Source organism: Crotalus tigris, unplaced genomic scaffold (genome assembly GCF_016545835.1).
Source record: "Crotalus tigris isolate CLP2741 ecotype Arizona unplaced genomic scaffold, ASM1654583v1 scf7180000023724.639413, whole genome shotgun sequence".
Taxonomy (NCBI): domain Eukaryota; kingdom Metazoa; phylum Chordata; class Lepidosauria; order Squamata; family Viperidae; genus Crotalus; species Crotalus tigris.
In genome coordinates this window covers 360,923-384,184 of record NW_024100142.1, presented here as the reverse complement: position 1 = coordinate 384,184, position 23,262 = coordinate 360,923, and the positions used below count along the sequence as shown (strand labels likewise).

The 23,262-nt window shown below is 36.4% G+C and overlaps 1 protein-coding gene across 5 annotated transcripts; it reads right to left on the bottom strand.

Moving 5' to 3' along the window:
• Window positions 1-124: 124 nt before the first annotated feature.
• On the bottom strand, window positions 125-22,998 carry NBR1 (NBR1 autophagy cargo receptor). 5 transcript variants are annotated; one of them, XM_039321282.1, is made up of 23 exons: window positions 22,841-22,998; window positions 20,355-20,459; window positions 18,719-18,781; window positions 16,103-16,121; window positions 15,387-15,409; window positions 14,142-14,330; window positions 12,840-12,893; window positions 12,132-12,340; window positions 10,706-10,867; window positions 9,708-9,905; window positions 8,980-9,133; window positions 7,918-8,205; window positions 6,735-6,857; window positions 6,551-6,626; window positions 5,638-5,754; window positions 4,754-4,915; window positions 4,541-4,645; window positions 3,729-4,053; window positions 3,352-3,443; window positions 3,009-3,084; window positions 2,466-2,571; window positions 1,655-1,815; window positions 125-660 (listed from the first exon to the last, which is right to left on the bottom strand). In XM_039321282.1, the coding sequence occupies exons 1-23, from the start codon at window positions 22,850-22,852 to the stop codon at window positions 621-623; spliced, it is 2,859 nt and encodes a 952-aa protein (XP_039177216.1). In that variant the 5' UTR covers window positions 22,853-22,998; the 3' UTR covers window positions 125-620. The 5 variants fall into 5 exon arrangements, with proteins under 5 accessions (XP_039177216.1, XP_039177221.1, XP_039177220.1 ...); XM_039321287.1 differs by having other exon boundaries at window positions 4,754-4,801; XM_039321286.1 differs by having other exon boundaries at window positions 10,706-10,780.
• Window positions 22,999-23,262: the final 264 nt, after the last annotated feature.

Genomic DNA, 23,262 nt, shown 5'->3' with positions numbered 1-23,262 from the left:
TTGTCATTCCAGCATGACAATGTATTTTATATGGAAACACTTTTGCTTTTACTAGATGTTTCTTTGGCAATTTATGACTTTACCCATTATTTTAAAGATCAAAGAACACATTTTCAAAAAGGAAAACCTAATATTGTGCATTTTTAATATTTATTTTTATCTCAAAGACCATGGTGCTTAATCTAAGCAATAAGCAATATCTTAATATCAGTATTGTTTAAATTATCAATCATGCAACTTCTCATACAACATACAAAGCCAATAGAAGAAATTTCACCTTTTATGAAACTTAAGAAAACACTCTTCATTAGAGCTAACAAGAAGTTAGTTGATTGAAATAGTAATTCAAAGTAAATTTAAAAAAAATGAAGATCTAATCATTTAAAGGTTTTCCCCATCAGTCCAAATACAAGTTGCAGATCTAATTTCTTCCATTCAGAGATATTCAGTTTGCATACATATTTTATTAAATAAGCAATACATAGCACAAGCAGTTTGTCCTCAGCTTCTCAATCTGCCTCTTTGTTAGGAAACTTTTCTCATGTTCCTCATTTCAATCCCTTGCAATCATTAACTGTTTCCTACAAAATCACAGAAAAACTGTACTTGTGTACATCCCATTACTGTTGGCATGCTTTGTGAACAGACATTCCTTTCATCCTATATGAAAAAAAATCAAAGAAACACCTGAGAGTCAAATCAAAAATTATAAACCCTTTAGAAATGTATCAAAGCCTTACAGTACTTTTTTCAGGAGAATATGGACAGAAATTCCCCAAAGATTCTTGAATCCTTTGTCTTGATTAATGGAGACATAGGAAGTTGTTTTCCTTAAATATCACTCATCCATATTTTTGTCTTTTTTCTTTTATATATTAAGTAAAACTTTCTATCAGGTATTAGTAATATAGTTAAGCTGAAGAGTTGTTAAAATATTGCTTTTTTAAGGACTTCAATCTGATCTAACACCTGGGTAGAGAAGATCAGGAATACTGCTTGTGAGAGCAGTATTTACTCCTGTGAAACACTGCTGGCTGATAAAAGTCTACAAAAATAATTTTTTAAACACTCAAATGTGTCTTGATCATCTACCCTTCAAGTAGCTTGAGCAGTTACTATCAATAATTTTTTTCCTAAAGAATTATGTAGTACAAACAGCTACACTTTTAGTATTTTTATTCAAATAACCAATTCAGTTCTGCTTCTAACAAGGAAATAACCAGAAAAGTGGAATTGTGGGGTTTTGATGGAATCTTTCTAATGAGGACAAAGTTTTCAGATAATGACAGTGTCCTGCAAGAAACATAACATTAAATGTGGGATAAAAGTATTGCTTAACCAGAAGAGAAGTAAAGTAAATTGGAGAACAAATAGCCTACTTTGGCTGCTAAGGTCAAGTCCATTTATATTTCTGGAACATAATCACTTCTTTTCTATCTATAATCTGGCATTCACCAGTTTGGGAAAAAATAAATAAATAAAAGGTACTCTAATCTCTAATAGAGATGGTAGGAATTATAATATGCTGAAAAATAAAAGTGAAGCCATCTTGGCTCTGCTTAGGACAGAAGGGAGCTAGAAGCTGCTGGTGCCAGTTGCTGTTAAAGTTTTTTTTAATGTACAAGCGAAAAAAGTTCAGTATGGACTCTCATACCAATCACCCTGATTCAGCTGCAGCAGCTCAGTGACAACAAGATTCACGTCACACTTATATTTCTGCAATAGATGGAGATTAAGGTGTCTGTCACAGAAGCCCATTTCATGTAGGTGGGCCAGAAATGAAGCCATATGATTTTCACTGGTTACAGAAAGAGCCTGGAAAGGTGAAAAATACAGAAATATCAATATAAAGAGGAAACAAACACATAAATGTAAAGCTCCATATAACAAACATTTATGTACACTTCAGATACTCTAAGAATTCTCCAACTGCAGTCATTCCAGTAAAATTTAAATTGGAATAATTTCTACAATACTCAATATTCTTTTCCTTTCTGTAATAATGTACAATATCACCCAGTTCTCAAGCTTATCTTTGCATTCACAAAAACTAGCAACCTGCTGAATCTTTATATATAAGATTAATTATGAAACTGCAAAATGTATACATTCCTGCTCCTTGCTGTTGCCATTATTAGTGCATGATTTATATTTATTTTTAAAATGTATAAGGCCAGACAATTTAAGCAATGTGACTTGGTAGCATGCAGCACAAATAATTAAAAAGGAAACCCCCCACTATACAACAGTAATATAAAAAGATGTTCCAGCACATAATAAAACAACCAAAAGGGATTTCTCACTCAAATGGCTCCTAATACATCAGGGAATAGCCAAATCTTAAAGGACTAGAAGACTTGGGTTTGTTGTACTTTTTGGGGGGGAGGATTGTTCCAGAGAACAGAAGCAACCATAGAAAAGGCATGTTTCCTGGGTCTCATAAGATGACAAGATGATCTATTTACCTGATCCATGGAGGCTTGCCCAACAAACAATGCCTTGTAAGCTGAGGCAGCCACTGATAAGGCCCCTTTCACCAGGCCACCCGCAAGGCTATTTCCTGGACTATGTCTGCAAATCAAATTACAGTTGAAAACATACAAATATAGAGAAAGGGCTTTTTCTGTATCAGACTACTGATCCACCCAGCACAGTATAACCTACTCCAACTAGCAATAGTTTCCAATCCAGTGACCCAACATCTTCAGTGAAGATGCCAGAAACCAAAATTAACATTTTCTGTATCCAAAGAGTAGTGAGTGGTCTCTCCCAAATGCATTGTTCTCTTAAACCATTTGTCTGCTCTAGTTTCTTTTGCCATTGTTGGCTTCCTGCTTCAGTAGTGCAGTTTTTAAAGCCTCAATTGATTTGTTCAACTGTAAGATTAAATCAACATTTCTGAAAAAGGAAGAAAGAGAAAGCTAACTGACACATCAAAAATCTCTCACTAAAAAAATCAATTGTCATTCACAACATGATGAAATCTCAGTTTGATCTTTTTTTTTTACCTAGAAGATTCAGGATACATTGATGGGTTATTTATATTCTCTGGAGATGAAACCTCAGGATCATCTCTTTGTAATTCTAGAAAAAAGTGAAAATAAAAGTACATGAGAGCAAGAACAGGAAAAAAAAGAACCTATCTGTGCTCCAGGAGGAGGAAATAGAATATAGTGTTATTTAAACCAAATTTGTAAAATTTACTGAATTTACCTAATAAAAACAACAATATGTACATATGTATTCCTCAAATATACATATATCTCTGGAGAGCAACAATCTATAAAACTAATGACTTCAGTTAGAAACTCCTGCTCACTGTCTATCATGTAGAACATTGCAATACAGTACCTTCTTTCATTTGGACAGGAACCAACAGGGCTTCCTCTCTAGTAGAAAAAGTTGCTTCTTGGGAATTCTCATTTTCAGAAAGAGCCTGAAATCTGTTAGAGAAAAATAATCAGGTATTTGTAATGTACCAAAAGCTCAACTGAATGAAAATTGGAGATACTGGTTCATACTACACATTCAGGTAGTTCTATTATAATATAATGTATCTATTATAATCGAATAAAATTCCAGATGGCTCTTTTTTCATTTGGATTTGTGTATACATTTTGGCTTGGTATATACACTCAGAAATCAACACTCCTCTTTGGGAGGATACTTATAATTATAGGAGATAATGAACTCTTAAGGTTCTGGATTATTCTTGATTTATATGGTACCTTATTGGCTGTGGTTCCACAGTCTGAGGGGTCAGTGACACTTCATCAAGGGTCTGAGAGGTAATCAATGTATCACTGGTGCTATTCACTGGTGTATGGCTTTCTTCAGGACTTGCTGGAGCCATGGTCACGTTTTCTAAATTGGACTGAGAGAGTGCTGAACTGTACATTGACTCGCCCAGAGGACGGCTAGTATCAAAACATTCTGGAAGGACAATGATATAATCTTCAGAAAGAGAAGATGCCTGACTGCTGACTTCATCCTGAATATCATTGTCAGCTTCTCCTCCATTTGTTTCTTCACCATCTCGCACTGGGAGGTTTTCTAGTAGAATACAGGCGATAGTGTTTCAGTATAAATGTCAATATTGCAGTCCTTTCCACAATGCCTTCATCATTCTTTTTTGTAGGTATACCCAAGCCACAACTCTCATAAAGTAAAAACTTATTCCCTACCACCCACATCATAGGTAGTCCTTAGTCACCTGCATTTCAAATATGTATCTTGGAGAGGAATAGAAAATAGAAACTATGAATGTGTGGGGTGTGTGTGTGTGTGTGCGTGTGCGCGCGCCATCAAGTCAGCTTTTGAATTCTGTTGACAGCCTGGACTAATCCCTCCAGTTTTCTTAAAAAAGATTTTCAGAAGTGGTTTGCTGAAGTTCCTTCTAAGGGCTGAAAGATAGTGGCTGGCTCAATGTCATCAGCTGGCTTCACGCCTAAGATGAGTTTATGACTCCTGGTTTCTAGCCTGATGCCTTAATTACTATATCAAACTCTCATAAACTACGAGTAATTTAGTGAAATCTTACCAAATTCAGGAGTAGGTATTCTGGCTTCTAATTCCTCTGAAACAGGGTTAATGGAATCGTTGTCTGGGCTGCACTGGGCAATATCGGATAGTGTTTGCAGAGAATCTAAATCAACAATAACAAAAAAAACAACAAAAAAGGGGAAATGATCAATTACGCTGTAGGTGTTTTCTGAATATGCTAGTTTTTCAAAAGATATTTCAAAGCACTCACTATGCAAAGACTTCTTTTTTTGTGGGGGCTGATGATCAGGTGCAGCATCTAGGGTGAGAGAACGAATGACTGTTTCACATACAAACTGGGTTCCACTCATATCTTCCTCTCCTTCTTCTTGATTTCCTAAATTTTCAGCCTTCCCTTTGCTGAGTTCAGCATCTACAGGATAAGATTAATATTATTGGCAGTATTTACTAAAAATTTCAGAATGGAGAAAGCTATCATAAATGTTGAGAGTTTGTGTTTCATTGTTGGTAATCATTTTTATCTAATTCATTTTATCTAATGAATGTAAGTACTTCAAGCAGTGAGACACATCAAGAGGAAGCCTAATACCATTCAACCTACAGGGTTGCAAGAAAAGTGTCTTCACAAAAACATCAATTTTCAAGAGTTCGATTTGGAGGCAGATTTCAGTATCTCCATAATGCAGCTTTTATACAAAAATTAGAAATACTTAAATTTCTAGGTCTATAAAACTTAGGTTTCATAGTATTTGAATACAAGCCTAGTAATAAAGACTTATGTTGAGCCAAGCATATCATGGTTGTCAAGGGATAAAGGGTGTCCTGCAGCAGGGGTTATACTGTAAGAAAAAAACTGAAGATATAAAACACAAAACTAGGAAATCTGTATAATGCAACTTTGACTAAGTGCATACAACCTTGCAATCATTTTCCAGTATCCTAAAACTACCTGGTAAATTTTCCAAATTCTAAAGCTATGAGCTTTGCAGCAAAGTTGATTGTCAATAATAAAGCCAATTAAAATGCTTGGTCATTCAGTTCTTTTAGCCAAGACTGCTGGCTTCTACTTGATAAGAAAACCCAATGGAAGAACAGGAAATTCTTAGGGCCATTTCAGTGCTTCTCACTGCTTACCAGGCAGTAATTGATAAGTGATTCTCTCATTCTCTTCTTGTTTCTGATCCAAGTCAGTTGTTTTTGGCAGAGGAGTGCAGTCATGGCTTTTGTATGCCCCTGGCCCTTGTATGGAATCTGGAAAAGCAAGATAAGTATGATACCACAAGGAAGAAACATAACCTTTTTTTGGTATTTCTGAAACTATTTTTATAGATTCATTCCATTGCCTCATCTGTAGGGGAAAAAGTGGACTGGTCAGCAGGTAAGGACTAAACATGCCTGGAACCAAATAGAAAGAATTAAAGATTTTCAGAAGTTGAAAGAAATGATTAGTTAAGCATCACAGATCATATGGATCACAAATTTATTCTGTTCCGTTTGGCTGTCATTCACAGTCAGGGATAATATGCTAAATACACCCTAATATGTTGGCCTAGCGCAGGGGTAGGCAACCTTGGCTCTTTTATGACTCGTGGACTTCAACTCCCAGAATTCCTGAGCCAGTCAGCAATTGGAGTTGAAGTCCATGAGTCATAAAAAAGCCAAGGTTGTCTACCCCGACCTAGAGTATCAAAGGTAGCATATGCTGACCAACTATTCTTACTTTGAGGAAACTAATAAAGAGGGGACTAAGCCTTGCAAATTAAAATCTCCTTACAGTTCCATACTGTGAGAAACCTGAGAATCTTTTACAATAAGCAAATAGCACAGTGCTTGCTTAATATACCAGGCAAAACACAGTAATTTTGCAAGGAGCAGCAGCAGTTCCAGAAGATTCCAGGAATTGGTAGGGAATCCCCTATTGGAGAAGTATGGGCCTTGGCAGGTATCCAATAATGTCAATTAGGCATACTGTCTTGAGAAAGCAGGATGAGAATATATTTGCCACAACTCTCCTCCAAAAGCCTTCTTGGGCACAGAGAATACTTACCAACAGGAGTATTACGAGGGACCTGCTCCAGTTCTTGCACTATGTTAATGTCCAGCAATTCAAAGGAGAGCAAATCCTAATGGAAAGAAAACAAAATGAACAATTTAATGACAGAGAAAACTGTATGGAATAAAAATTTACCTCTGAACCCATTTTGAATTTTGGTTTATACTAGACATTTCACCTGGGCTGTGAGAAGATCAAGTGATGGGATGTAGAACTCTCTAGCACTGAGGATTCTTTTCATCTTTGATGAAGCAACTCGATTAGTCAAACTTATTTCTCCCTTGAATTCTGATCCTCTTTCCTGTAGAGAAAAGAAGTATTACTGAAGAATGCTCCAAGGTGATTTTGAGGCAAATTGTTTTACTCAGGCACTTCACTGTATTATTTATAATGCAGTACATCTTCCATACTACCTTGATCTCTACATCTTCATTTGTTATTCTAGATTATATAAAAAAGACTGAATCTTCTTCAGCTAAACCAATGTGCAAAATAAACTCGCAAAAATGATTTTTTCAATATATCTTTGTATTTTCTAAAAACATAAGTGACACTAGTACACTTTCTCCCATTGTTTTGTTCATTCAGAAGCATATTATTTTACTTTTTAAAAAAATCATATATCCCTTATATTATTGAGCTGAGAAATAGATGGAACAACAATCTTGCAATTAGTTTAGAACAAAGTTAATAGGATAAATAGATTAGGATGTTTACAGGATCCTATTTTTGCTTGGGAAACTATCTCATGCAGACTGATCCATTGATCCTAGTAAGATCTGTAACAGCCCTGCAAATGTTTTGGATGACAACTCTCATAATCTTCAATCAGTGTAGACTGATTAGCAGGCTGCTTTCTATGTTATCAAGTCAAGATCTCTTTTTTTCAGTTATACCTGAAAATGTTAGGGGCTGAATCTAGGGTTTTGGAACAAAATCCTTTTTCTCCCAAACATATAATTCTGTTTGCCAAAGAGGAAAAGCAATGACATGCTTTATTTTTTCTTTCTAGCTCTTCAATTTTGAGCGCAATTGAGGTGGACCTATAGACCACTGTTACATCCCAACGTACAAATTATTTCATGAATGACTTATCTGAATGATTCAAACTGTTAAAACAAATTAACTAACAACCCAAAGGATAATTAACTGATTGATTCTAGCAATTTAAATTATTTGAATCAGAAGAGAATATGCACATTAAAGAAGAGGGGCCATTGAGGGGAGGCAATACAGACAAAAGGCAAAAAAAGAGAAGGCAGAGATGTAATAGAATTACAAAATGGGATATGTGGAGAAAAAAATATTGAGAGGAAAAAAAACCACAGTCTTAAATACACCCAAATGTATGAGGGCCTTACCTCTTCTTTGTAAAGAGATCTACTATTCTGGCAAACACTAGGCATCAATTTGTCAGGGTCAGGACAAATAGTTTTGGAAGAAGAATCAACCACAATACTGCACCAGATCCGGGGTCCAAATTGCTCCCCTCTATGTGATAACCTCCAGTGAGATGTATAGGTTCCTTCCACTGGTGGGGCTTCAAACTCCACTGAAACAACCCCCTCTTCCCCAGGAAGTAGGGAAGGCACAATCACATCTTTTTTTCCAGAAGACACCAGAGTTATGTTTCCCCACATGAATTTTAGCTGAAATATGAATAGAAAAAAAAAACATTATTTTATTGTAACACCCAAACATGCAAGCTTCCCAGATTGGTCACGAATCAATGTTTTTAGGCCTTATGTCCTATAAGACCTTCATTAAGTAAATGTTGGCAAACAGAGATTCAAACTTCCATTCAGAGTTGAGCTTCATTCTGTGACTCTCGGGCACTACACGCAATCCAAAGAAAAATTACTATGAAGAAGAATCAGAATCCTGCATCTAAGTATCTGAGATATAATATAAAAGCCCATTTCTCAAGAATCCTAGGGCTGCAGAGAGAAAATTATTAGATAATCTTGGAGACAAGTGATGATGAAACAGACTAATAACACTTAAGAGACAATTCACAATTCACAATTCACTGATTGAATGTATACAGTTCTGCAATCTGAGCATCTCTGATTCATTAAAATGAATCCTTCAGTTCCCATTTACTCAGCAACAAAAGCAGCACAGAACCATAGCTTCTGTTTTGAGCAGTGTAGCCAAAACTCCAAACTGGGTAGTTGAGAGTTTAAAATAAATCTTTCATAAATAAGCAAATTTACATTCCTGAGATCCATTATTTACTGGAGTAGTAGAAAACAAAATAATAGCAGGACTCAGTCCAAAACATGCAATAAAGTACTATTGCATTTCAAAGTACCTTCCTAATGTTGATGCAGAAAGGGCTAAAGGCGATGAGCAATGGGAGCAGGCTCTGTGCCAATCTAGATTTTAGCACGTATTTTTACAAATTAAACATTGAAAAACACCTTGGTATCTGAGCTCCATGCCATGTTGCCTGTGTTCCTCATACGCCAATGTTTCATGAAGATAATCTTGGGTGGGAGGCGAGTTCCATCTGGTAAATTCTCATCTACAAAGGCGGCACTCAGAGTTGAGACAACTGGGCATCGCTGCAGAGAACTGTGAAATGCAGGAAACCAGAGGCAAATCAATACAATTCCAAATTTGCATGCTCATTAACCATTCTAACTAACATTTCTGTAAACTTTAACTGGGCAAAGCAAGCCGTTATAGGGGAACCATTTTGGATTCCTTAACTAGCTAACCTACAGAATGCGTTCAAAATTTGAGATCCATTGTGATATCCAGAAGGAGAAAATACAAAGGTGTCTTCTGCCTTTGTGTTTTATTTTTGTTCACTCTACAGGCTGGGCATACTGATCCCCTCCCTTGGCTGCTGGAGTGCAATTAGTATGCTAAAGCCAGCAGGAAATCAAAGTCATTCCACAGTTTTGTTCTTGGTCATTCTGTTTCTTTTCTGTTAAGAAAATATCTCCAAAATGATGACCCAATGAATCTCAATTTGGCTAGTAATCTTTTAAAACTATATTTTTAGAGAAGTAGGAAGTATTGAAAACACTAGAAATGCACAAATCATGAATTGGCTAGAAAAGGAGTTCATAGTCCATTAAAAGCCAACATCAAGTATGCAGAATGTGCTTTCCAAACATAAGCCAGGTCCAGGCTTGCTTACAAAAGTGTACTGGATTGTTGACTCTCAGATTTTGCAGCAGTGTTATCAAAAGCATGAACTGAATTCCATAGATTAAACTTTTGATGCAACTTAAGCTGCTTCTTGAGTTCCCGTGCTTCAACTTTACGCTGCTTCTTTTCTCCTCGTAAACGCTGCTTTTCTGCTTTCAGGAAATGCTTGTCTATCTGCTTCTGGAATCTGAACAATTAGAAATAAGGTATTAATTTTGCTAGAGGAGGTTCTCCCCTGTTAAAGAACATGTGAAGCTGGATATCTCCTAGTAACAAAATGACATATCTGGAATCAAAAAGTCCTAATGTTGAAACCATTCTAGTGCCCTTTTTCCATATCCCTAACAGCCCCCTGTAACAATCTAAAACTCTTCATGCAAGCTTAGCATGACTTCCAAAAGGTCCCTTGAATGCGAATGCTTTAAGTTTACAATCTATGGTTAGAGAACCCACTGGCAATAAACAAGCATCCTTTTCATGATATCCAAAGACCATATTATTGTTCGTTGCTGTCTTTTCAGCAGCAGATTCATTTTAGGAATCTGCAAGCTTTTTTCTAGGCTTAAAACAAAGTAAAACAAATGCACCTCTTCTACCCCCAATTATGGGGGTAACCCCAATAAAACAAAGCCCTATTTTATCATAAATTCTGGCCTTTGTCCATTTCAGTAGGGCATCTACAATCATCATCCAGTCCTCCCTGAACAACAGGGCATTCCCTTGTTGTTAAAATGTTCCTCTGCTTCTTTTCTCTCCAGAGTTGAATCAGATATCTAATTTTGTCCAATACCAAGATGGAGTCTTTGCCATTTCAGTAGAGCTAAACTACTAGAGATGAAAGGCATGGAGAGAAACCAGATGTTGAATTTCCCAGGTTGATATCCTCCTTGAACTTTCTTCACTGTTTATATATTCATTATCATGACCACTCTAAATATAAACAACTCAAGGGGGCTCACAATGGAAACAAGGAAGTTTGGTGCTTACTTGACTTGCTCTGAAGTGGCAAGAGGAGATGACAGCTGTCCAAGACTGTGTGTGTCTGAAATGCGCCAGGTGGGCCTCCGCAGTTTTAGAAAGACATGGTTAGGGTCATGAAAATATAATCCTGCCTCACACAATTCACAGATGTTATAGGTTGGGCAAACACTGAGAAAATAAGAAAGGCACAACTGGTGAATTACTGATCTTTTCCCTCTATTAACTATTTAAGTTATCTGCTAACCAACTTTCCCGGTTGCACTGATATACTGAGATATCACAGTTTATAAGTAGAATGTATTTGGATAAAATCTTAGGGGAAGATATAAAAACAGAATCATGAGCCAGTGAAGCTTTTGTAAGGAAAATGAAACTCTTGATTTATTTCCAAATTCACTGGAAAACTGAATTGGGAATAGATTTACAAGCTTAAAAGAGTGTTAATGAAAAGTTATTTTTATCTGCAGAACATTTTGTGTGGACAAATTTTCCAGCTGGCAGGGTCAAGGAGAAAAACCTTTTCTGCTATGGCCTCAGCCCTTTAAGCTCCCAGACTTCTGCCCTTCTGGAAGTATATAAAAACCTGGTTTTGCCAGTTGGTTTGAGGCCTTGTGAGGGACATGCATCACTGGAGAAGACTGATGAGGTAAAAGAATATCTCATTCTTGTGCTGTCCATCTCCTTGGTTCTAAATTTTTATATAATGTTTGAAATTTTAGTTATTTCCGTATTTATCTTTTTACTGTCTGTAAGTCTCCCAGAGTTGCTTTATCAGTGAGAGGAGCAGCAAATAAATTATAGCTTAGAAAACTCCTGTAAGCAAATCTTCTTGCCAAAGCAGGGAAGTAATAAGAGATCAGAATGGGAAGAAAGATTAGAATGGTTAATATTCCTGAAAGTACTTAAAACTTTTTTTCCAGAGAGCCTTTGGGGTTGCATAAATTCTGGTAGTTCCTGAACAAGTTCAGCTGAGTAAACCAAATGTTACTGTGTTTTATATTGTGTCTTAAGTTCTATTTACTGTATTAATGAAATATAAACTGCTCAAGTTATACTCTCAATAAACAAATCACAAATACAAATGAGAACTGCTCCTTTTGCAAATATAGTATCATGCAATATTATTGCCCAATTTCTCTTTGTTTTTGTTAAATAAGAAAAATGGAATACAGGCAAAATATAATATTTTTAAAGCAAAAATTTTATTGAGAGGAAGAATGTGAAAATTACTCTTCCAACTATTCAAGAAATATCACCAACTTTGTATTTGATTCCATGAGATATCTCATGTTTTCACTTTAGCTACATTATGATTAGATCATTTTTGTTATATACATCACAAACAAATGTCACTAGAAAACTTCAGAATACCAATTTCTAACCTCCAGGAAAACCATGCAAATTTGCATTTTAATCCCGACCTCTGTCCTACCTGCACTGGTAGCGAATCCCCATTATGGGCTTTTGACAATTGTTACAGGAGAGCAGCCAGTCATAGGAATTGCCTTGCACCAAAGAACTTGCAGGAGTTTGGTGTTTTGAATTGTTCATGGACCTTGGAAGCTGGTTAGAAAGAAGCAGCTTGTCACTCAACTTCTGTTCAAGCATTTTAACAGTGTCTTGAACAATTTGCTCCCGGAACTGCAAAAGGAAAGGCAGAGATAAAGAAAAGCATCCTGAGCTGTTGGCTTTTCATTTGTTGTTCTGATTTCCATTCCCAGAATACATGCATGCATTCCATTAGAATGGACAGGTAGTAAGTTAATTTACACAAAAATAGCACTGCATACAATATAAACATTAACATAATTTGGGGTATAATGGGCAACCACCCTTACATGCCTTTAATTATCGCACACTAACCATGAAATATGAATGCATTGGTTTTTCCTACCTCCTGACCATACTACACTAAGTTGGACAAAACTACCCTCTTAAATCAAATCAACTATGAAATGTGGGTTTAGCCAGTTTGGATCAAATATCAATTTGTGTACGAAGCTCCATCCATGAGGAATAATATCCTTTTCTTTACCTGTAAAGAAAGAGATATTATTCTCCAACTCTGTTCGAATCACTCCCAATGCCTTTTCCCAAGGCCTCTTCATAACAAGACAAATAGAAAAGAAACCACATTCACCTTTTCCAAGTAACTTGTGAACCACTCAGGAGGGACCTCACTAAGGCGCTCACTCTAGAGAGATTTAAAAAAGAACATAGCAGCAAAACTTAACATACAACTTTCTTATATCTATTCATACTGAACTTGGCAACTGAGCGAATAAAGGCACTCTTCAGACTTTGCCATATTGTTTGTTTGGTTGGGCTTTTTTTTTTTACTTAAAAATAAGGCCTGGCTTATAACAATGTCATTCTTCTGGCAGAACAGAATTTAACCTGTGTTTGGTATTCCAGGGGATACTTAGAAGTTTGCCAGTTATGTTCAGTCAGCCCAAAATTTAAAAAGCCACTACTTCTAATAGCCAAGAACACTGGTTGAGTTCATAAAATCTGAGGATCTTTTAGCATTATTTAACACAGCATTACTTAAACAACATTCTCTCTTTGAATGCATATAATGGATTACTGGCTGATTAATTAAATGCCGCTGAATATTTTGATAATACATTTTGCTAGTGGTTTTAGAAAATAGCTTATGATGTTTTCAGCTTTTTACTACTTCAAAACTTTTAGCAAAATATATGATATATTCAAGGGGAAGCAATTAATTCAATTAATAATTTGCAAGAAACAAATCTGCTTTCAAATAAGTCTGAAATGTGTAGAATGTTATGTATTTTAAAAACCAGGAAAACATTTACTTCTTCAGAAAAAAAAGCATGCAATCTACTCAATACCTACATTCCCCTCTGAATGCTTTCTAGGAATTGTATTTAAAATGAAATAAATTGTAAAAAGTAACAGTAATAATGAGCACAACAATTAGCAATAAAATGTGGGGAAAAATAAGGCATCGGAAAATAATTTTAGGACAAGTGAAAGTCAGTTTTGAATAATATCAGACAACCCACAACATTTCATCAACATTAAACATTACAGACCTTATATTTTTCTATTTTTATATAAATAGAAACACTGAGATAATTACCAATAATTGTCTCCCCCATGGATTTAAGCTCAATACACTAACCCTAAGCCTGTATATATCTCAGGAGGATATCTACATAAAACATGTATGTATGTATGTATGTATGTATGTATGTATGTATGTATGTATGTATATAGTATTCATCTTAGATCTTAAGATCTGAATCTAAAGATAAGGATTGATTAAAACAAAATGAAGCATTGCCACGCAATTTAATGCAATTAAAATCATAACCTTTGCAAGGTGAGATAGACAAAGAAAGAAAAACATGGTGTTAATGGATAGTTGACAGGATTGTTCCAGATGCCTGGAAATTCATCTTTTTACTTCTACCTGTAGTTTTTTATTCTTTCTTTTAGTATCTTTGTCTTTTATTAGAGTTTGACCAATTGGGGGCTTCTTTTTAACTTCTGGAACAAATGGTTCCTCAGATCTCCCAAAGACCAGTCCTGAAGACATGTCTGAAGGAATTCTTAATTCATAGACATTCATGTGGAGCTGATTGCCTTGTTTCATTGCAATCTGAAAAAAAAAATCAGTAAAATTACTTATACATGGACACAGTCATTCTAATGAACTATCTTTCTAAACTAACATTTATTGAGAATCAAAATTTTTAAAAATTAGCATTGTGTGACGTTGAAGTGCCTGGCAGAAGGAAAGCAGATGGTCTGCGCTAAGGTCATAGTTTTCTCAGGACAAGACCATAAATACTTAGGCAAAATGGAAAAATGCTAGAAAGTACGTTTACAGTAGAATGTATATGTCTTGGATGTAGAATATAAAAAAAGACAGGAAAAGTTGAAAAGGGATTTTTTTAAAATTGCAAATTGACTACTGATCAAACCAGATGGACGTTGCATCAGTAATAGATCTTTTCAAACTCAACATTCAGGGAGCTTTTTCTAATTTATAAGGGCATCAAAAGTTAAAATTTCCTCTTTTATATATTATTTCTATATTCACTTCACTCTTAATTTTCTAGAAATTTCGTTAACTGGGATACTAAGAGGTTTTGCCAAAATTCCTTGTGCGACTTCTCTATCTGTGCCCTTCACAACCAGACAGATATTTAGGAATTAGACCAAAAAAGAGAATCTAAACTCTCTAAATCTAAAGTTTGGAATCAAACCTTTGACAATAGAAATAGTAAGAATAATCTTTCACAGAAAGTAAGTTACAAGGATACAATAACACAGGTTAAGACTTATTTAAAAATCAGAAATGTTGCAAAACAAAAAAGAAAGACTAAATGCTTAAAGCTAACATAGAGACTAACAGAACAACCATAAGAATGTAGAGAAATAAACATAAAAACTGAAGCTCTTAGATGTATTCTGACCCAAATGAAGAGGAAGGTAATACAGAAGTAATTTGTTACTGTCTTTACTGCAAAATAGATAAACAGTATTGATTAAAAAGAAATTCAATAACTTGGAACTGGACCAGTATGGGCTAGTTTAAATGATTTTATTAACTGAGATAAAATAGAATAAAATCTCTGACACATTAAGAAATCCAAAGACTTAATTTGTACTACTATAAAAATAAGCCTCCAAAGCTAATCTAATCCGTTACCTTAACAGCCTCTTGATATTCCTCTAAAAAGAGAAATAAATAAACTGTGGTTAATATTAACATTATCATGTCCAGAACTGCATTTGCAAATAAATTAGTATATTTTTAATCAGTCCCAATATAATTTCATTACTTTGATAATTCCTTTTCATTCCTTAATAAAAGATTTCATCCCCCATCTCCAAATCCAATGACAAAGAAGTTTAGAAAAAAAAAGTGAATACACCCTGTAGGACTTGCTAAGTATTATTATGATGTACAATCCATGTCATTAATTTCATCTCTTCAAATGTAATGGAATTCTATATTCAAAGTATTTAAAAGAAAAAAAAAACAAGAAGAATCACATGTCCTGGGTAGTATGAGCAATCCATATTTCAGTTTTGAAATATTAATTTTGAGAAAATTTAAATGTTTCACAAGTGAATTAGCACTGAACTTAGTAAACTTTACATAATAAGAAGTGACAGAATAAAGACATCACTAGATTTAGCCTCCTCCTTAAAGACTATGTGAAGAAGCTGCAGATACAAAGCCTCATTCTAATAAAGAAATAGAAAAACACTGGTTAACCAGATAATCACTAAATACAGTTTTTACAGGGAGAAAACAAGGCGTGAAATACTTCCTCTAAGTGTCCCTTATTTAGATTGCTGCCTTTATTCACACCACAGTAGGACTCATCAGATTTTATGAATCAGCCAAAGGCAACTTACCTGCAGTGTTGATTGATACCTGTAAAAAGAAAGCAAACCATGAATGAAGGCTTTTCATTACTGCTTATAATATTCATATTCTTAGAAGGATTTTTCACATGATCATTTCAGAACAGTAGACTAACTTTTGACATCATTCATAATTCTTGCAGACATTTTTATTGTTATTAGGTTGCCTGTTATTTCTTTATTAAACAACAGATCTTTTTCCCTATCCTGCTTCCCTACTAAGAAACAACATAGTCTGAAGTAAAATCAACAAGGCCATGCAAATTAAGACTATAGAAAAAGCTCTTTCAACAAATATTGCTGGTCAGATCATATTCAAATGTCGCCACTGTTGATCTCCATTCCCCAAATATGCTGCCATCTCTCTGTTATGGGTTATCATTTTGAAGATGACTGGTACATCACAGAGCTCCCAGCCCATTCCAACTTGGTGATCTCTGATCCTCAGCAAGAGTTCTATTCTAGGGAATTTTGGAAATTGTAATATAACTCATATCAGAAGGAAGCCCTCTATATAACTAAAGTAACTAAAGCAGTGGTTCGCAACCTTTTTAATGCCGCGACCCCCAACCGGTCATAAGTCAAGGACTAAACCGGTCGTAAGTCGAGGACTAAACCGGTCGTAAGTCGAGGACTAAACCGGTCGTAAGTCGAGGACTTTTCCTGCCTGGGAGCACCGCGCATGCGTGGTGCCGCCCCCTGCGCCAGCCAAGGCGTAGCTGGCAAGCGACAGAGACGGAGCAGGCCGACTACCGGCTGGGCCACCAGCTGGCCCAGCCCAAGGGAGGTAAGGCACCCGCCGGAAAAGGGGAAAAAATGGCAGACAGCCTTGCTTGGCGACCCCCGTGAAATGGTCAATCGACCCCAAATGGGGTTGTGACCCATAGGTTGAGAACCGCTGAACTAAAGAATAAATCACTCCTATTCATACCTATTTCTCAAGAATGGGCAAATTTGTAACAAAATGCATGTACAATGTTCTTGTTCTAGATATAAACTACAGTATTAGCCTTTTTATAATTTCAAGAGCAAAATTTTTTTTTAAAGCATAGATAAAACTATTGTTATCAGGGGGCAGAAGTGACCTTATTTTTGCTATAAAGAGGTAATTAAAGTTAATCCTTAACTTACAACTTTTCATTTGGTAACTCTTCAAAATTATGATGGTGCTGAACATAGGGACTTACAACCCCTGCGCAAAGTTCCAACCATTGCAGCATTGCCAGTCACATAATAAAAACCCAGACTTTAGGCATCACATCCACCCTTATGATTACAGATTCACCACAACTCCCACCCCAACAAGGGAGAAGGAAACAGCTGCAGGGAAAGCGAAAGGTAAGTGGACCTAAATATGATGGGACAGGAAAAAGGCCCACACATCTCAGGAATGGCAGGAAGGAGGAGATGATTTATGTACTGGTGTGCCTAGCTGGCTGACATCTTCTGACCATGGCAGGTTTCTGCCCATTGGTAGGCCTATCCAGCTGAGGCCTCCAGGTATGGTGGTAGAGGGAGGAGGCCGAGGCCTCTCAAGGGTGGTAGGGGGAAGAGAGGAAGTCTGTGAGCCTAGCCCAGGGGTGTCAAGCTCAATTTCATTGAGGGCCGCATCAGCATTGCGGTTGCCCTCGGGATGGGGGTGGGGTGTGTGACCAGGGTGGGTGCAGCCTACTGGGTGGGCATGGAGTGGGGGTGGCCTATTGGGTGGGCATGGCCAGCTCTACATTGTTCGTGTCAAGGGTGCCTGTGGGGGCCTGGGCAGGAGTGGGACAGATCTGAGGGTCTCTGGCAGGATGGGACCGGGGCAAGCACCAAGGCATGGTCCATTTCTTCATTCCTCACAAAGGGTGACACCCTCCCAGCATGCACCCAGGGGGCGGGGCCGACATGGCAGGGGCTGGTTCCTCACTGTTTCTAGACGGCCTTGTGGAGCTAAGACTGAATGAGTTTCAGCATAGATGGCCACCACAAAATTGTACATTGGCTCCCGGCTGGCCTGGGCCAGGGCCAAGGCAGCAGGGGCCGTTCCCTCACTGTTTCCAGAATGGCTTCGCAGGCCATATCCAGCCCCCAGGCCTTGTATTTGACATATCTGGCCTAGCCAATTGCAGCCTTGTGACCCACAGATTTCCACTGGTTGGTGGGTATCGGGCTTTCCAAGGCCTTCACCACCCCTTGAGGCATCTCTGCATGGTCATTTAATACTGCAATAAAAGAGCTGGGATTATGATAATTGAGTGAGGCAGTTATTTGGATGTCTTGCTTTATGACCATAATTTACAGGGGGAAAATCTGAGCTTAATTATGGTCATAAATCAAGGACTGACACACACACACACACACACACACACACACACACACACACACACAATCTTTTGAATCCTGAAATGGTAAACGAGCTTCTGGAGAGATGTCAGAAAAATGAGATAATCTGTGAAACTAAGTATTACCCAATACAGACCAAGTATTGACTGGAAACTATTTTGCAAGGAGAAAAAAGCTTCTTTATAAAAAATATATGAAGTTCTTTTTAGTTTTTTATTCTTTCAAAAGTACAAAGATGTGCTTTTCATTTTTAAGTCTTCTATATAGGTAGATGTACAGTACCTCATCATGATCCTCATCTAGGTATTTGATCTGGATAACATTCAGTTCAAATGAGACTTTCACCTATAATAGAAATTAACTATAGTGAAATGGCTCTTCTCCATGATGACTGAGAAACAGGCAGCAATGATTAATCCTTTTTATTGATATCTCAAGTGTTAATGAAGCCAGGAACAATTCTACTCCTGTTTGTCAACTCCAAGCTATATATATTTTGTACTTAAAAGAATCAAGTTTTTTATCCCAGTGAAGAAGTCTATAAGTTGTTTAGAATATTTTGCACATATCTATCTTGTCCATTAATCAAAAGGTGACTTTCGTAGCCTTAATTTCACCTCCCTTACCCAATGGACTGGCGTTTTCAACCAAATTTCAGACTTAGTAAAAATAAATCAAGTAAATAATTTTTTCTAACAAACCCACTGCATTCATTAAAAATTTTGGAGGAACTTGAAAATAAAACTAAAATTCTTCATATACATGAGTTTCTTCCAGTAAAAAAATACAGTATACAAAGTTGTGAAAAATGACTATACACAAGTACACTAGCAAGTTAAAGATTTCCACAAAAGACAAAACAACCTTATGTCAATATTGAATTAAACCTCTTGCAGCAAAAACATGCAAGTTCATGCCCATTTTCAAATATTGTCTCCACAGCTACACTAAATTTATATTTAATCTTGATTGGAATAATATTTTCCATCTCTTTTAATGTTAAGTGCTGGTCCAAAAACATCTCAGATCTGCTTTCCACAAGCATATAAAAAGAAACTTGGAGGTGTAAGCAATTATCTTGTTTGATCCTGAACATACAATCCCATCCACTTTCTGTTATGAAGCACGGATTGGTCAATGAACAAATAACTTCAGCAAGAACTGTTCCCTTACAAAGAACATTAAAAAATTAAGTGACCACTATTGGGAGCTCAGATATATTTTTGATTATCATCTGATAGCCTATACCAATTATTAGATTAGTATCTAGATTTGATTGCTAGAATTTTGTTGTTTCTAGCCACTGATCTTGTATTATAGCTCTGCATAAATTGAGGGAGAAGGTTGAAGCTGTAAAAGATGTTAATGTTATACTAGTTTAACCACTGCATAGCTGGAATACTATAGACATGTCAGCAATGCAACAGCCAAATTGCCTTCAACCTTTTCTGCAACTATCAGATTAATAAGGAGTGGGGACTCTAACACAATTGCATTAATAAAATTTGCCCAATCTGCAAATCAAAGGATGGGAAGAAAGTTGGGATCATTTCATAAATGTCCAATACTCTTAACATTTTACAGAGATAATCTTCTCAAATTTTAGTTGGTTTACCATTTCAATTACAATAGAATTCTAAGCAGTTTATAAAATACATGTTAGAATTAAACAACAAAGATAGAAACAAATCATAAATAACTAAAACTTATTAACAATCAAATTGGGAAGATGGATGACCAATTACAAACCATCTGGAATATACGTCCAAAAGTGGGCTCAGAAACCACCCAGTTCTAGGGCTTGCTGAAAAAGCTAGATATTTATAAAAACTTAAATAGTTAAGTGATATGAGGACATCAAAGGGAAATTTTAAAACTTATTGATCAGTGAATCACAATTAGCAAAGACACAACTCACCATGGCTTCCACATCAGCCCATGTGGTTTTAGATGATACAAGAAAGTTCAGGGTGTTACCTTGGAAGGTCACACCGAAATTTACCTGGGGATCCATTCTGCAAGTCTTGGAAAGAAAATGAAAACATCAATTAAAAACAATGTAGTTGTTCCAAACTTAACTTCTTTTTGAGAGGAACCAAGCGCTCACAATATTTTTATAAAGTTCAAAGAACTAAAAAACTGGGTTTAGGACCACCTGAATTTTTCTCTTCCTCTCTCCATCCTTCTGAATATTCTCCTAAACTGTGCCTGCTTGCATAGGATAAAAATAAGAAAATAATGATGAAATTAAGCTTTCATCATGTCTTCTGACTGCTAGTTGGTGTTCTTGGATAATCTCTGTACTTTAATTAAAGATTAAGTCAAGTGCACATCTCTGTGCTTTGTTAGGTCAGGTTCACCTAACCAAATACAGCAAGTTTAAAATACCCAGAATCACGGATACAAAGTCAAGGTTAATATGGATTAATCATTATGTTAGCTGTGTCATAATGAAAATATGGAATAGGTAAAAATCTAAATAGGTCCAAAAACACCTTTATGATTCTCAGCACAAGACATTTTTATAGACAAGAAATAATAGGCAAAGATAAAGGCTAACTTATTGTAAGATACTAGAATTTTGTTAAGAGAAATGTAAAATACAATTTAAAAAACTGATGTCAGTGCTCCTCTTATTTACAATTAGATTTAAAATAGACAAAGTAATGTATAGTTTTGAACATTCTAAGACAGTTTGAAACGACTGTGTAAAATATGAACATATATATTTGCAAAAATTTATAAATCTATTGAAATTTGAAATGGAAGAACAAGTGAAACAATATTTAATAAAGTAGGCTAAATTTTTTGGTTATAACAAATGAAACAATAAGTAAGTTGTTAGGATTGAAAAGTATGCTATGTATACTATGTTATATTAAAGAGAAATTCAGTTATCATATCAAGAATACATTTTATAAAAATTCTCTTTAAGATTATATGTCACAAGAAAAATTGTCTACAATATATAAAGGGGCTTCAAATTTATATTGGAAATGTGACAATAGCGGTATTTTATCATGTATAGAAACTAAAACAGTAGCAACAAGATTATTGTATGTACAAAAACAGAAAGGTTTGGCATTATCCACAATGGAGGAATGGCTGGTGAAGATAATGGATAATACAAGATTGGGAATACTAGGGCTTTGCACAAATTTGTGTGTTGTAAATACAATTATAGTTGCTTCCCAGCTCATGACCAGCTTTTATTCCAATATGTAATCCAATTCCAGCTACAAAACATGTTTCTGTATTTGTTTCTTCATTAATCTAACTATAATAATAGTTTACAATGCAGTGTATATAAGGCACGTATACTCCTTTCTGGTAGTTCCTCAGACCGGCATTGCTCCGAGGAAAATACTTGGAAATGGAAATATCCTTTCCCACCATTTTGAGGTAGAAAAGCAAGTACTCGTTAGGCTTACTTTTAAAACTAAAGTGTTAGCACTATCAACAGAAAAGCAGCTCTACAAAAGGTATCCTCAGTTATCAAAAAATAATCACTGTCACTGGTCTACATTATTGAAACCACTTCTTTTACACTTTTCTTTCTGCTTTCAAATTCTATCAAACTTCATAAACAGCAGCATGTTATATTATTTATAGAACAATTTTGAAAGAAAAAAATATTATGGAATATTTGTAAGTTCCATACCTTTGCAGAAACTTAAAAGTGATTGCCTACAAAACTTCACAAATATTGCAGACAAGCACCATGGAACAATTACCATCTTGAAAATCCTTCAAACAGAAAATTGCATATCATGGGATCTACCAGAAAGTCACCATCTTAATTGGCCTATTTGCTATAGTTACAAGATATCTCGTTAGTAAGTTATCCGAGATTAATCGCAGTATTAATAAAACTATGAAAACAGATGGGTTGCTACATTAACGCTGCAATTATGTAAAAGCATCAAAATTGACGTATGTAGTAAGCATACATAGCATTGGTCTCTATATCACACATTTACTGAAATGTGAGATTAAGGGCGTTTCCGTTTGGCTTTGCATTAAAATCGAAATTGCCAATTTGGAGAGCCTTAAGAAAGTTTATTATAACGTGACAGCCCGAAAAAGTTGCCTGCTATTGAAGCAAGTACATAAAACCACAGGAACCGGAGAGGAGCCGACTTAGTAACACAGCGTTTTCCGAACACAAAAGCTATGCACTGGCCGCTTCTCCAGGACTAATCTTTGTCGGCCCCTTGCTTACCAAACGCTCAGCAAACCCACATCAGTCGGCGTCTGCCATCGGGCGCCCTCCAGCTGCACTAAACCGCCGCAGCCCACCGACGCGAGGGTGAAGGCGAGGGAGCTATTCTATTACCCCGCACGACTGGAGGACGCCCCTTTAAAGAGGACAGGGAGGCAGCAGGCGTGCGGCACGAAACTTACTCGACGGCCCATCAGGTCCTGGGTCTCTGACGAGTGGACCTCGGCAAAGACCAAGGTTCCACGCTCACCCACGCTGTGACGCAAGAAGATCGCGGGTTCGCCAGCCAGCTGTCGCAACCTCTGCTCCTTAATGCGACTGGACGGGGGCGTGCCCTTCACCTCAGCTCTTTTATACTATTGGCTACCCAGGACGAGAGAGGCGGATCCCGTGAAGAACAACAATAACAAGTAAAGAGATTGACGCATCGCATTACCAGGAGAAGGGATTTCCGGGTCAAGTGCGTGGCAGTAGCCATTTTCACGCGTCTTTATTGCAACCAGCCAATAAAAAAACCAAACATTTGATTGCAGTAAAAAGATCGCGGCAAATACAAAATTTCAGCTCGTCCAAATTCACATTGGATTCTGTGTGAATGTTTTCC

Coding starts and splice junctions, on each gene's coding strand:
- NBR1 (XM_039321282.1), bottom strand. Junction 14,331..15,386: donor AATATCAAGAGGCTGTTAAG/GTAACGGATTAG, acceptor TTTTTTTTTCAG/ATTGCAATGAAACAAGGCAA. Junction 6,627..6,734: donor TTGATCTTCTCACAGCCCAG/GTGAAATGTCTA, acceptor TCTTTCCATTAG/GATTTGCTCTCCTTTGAATT.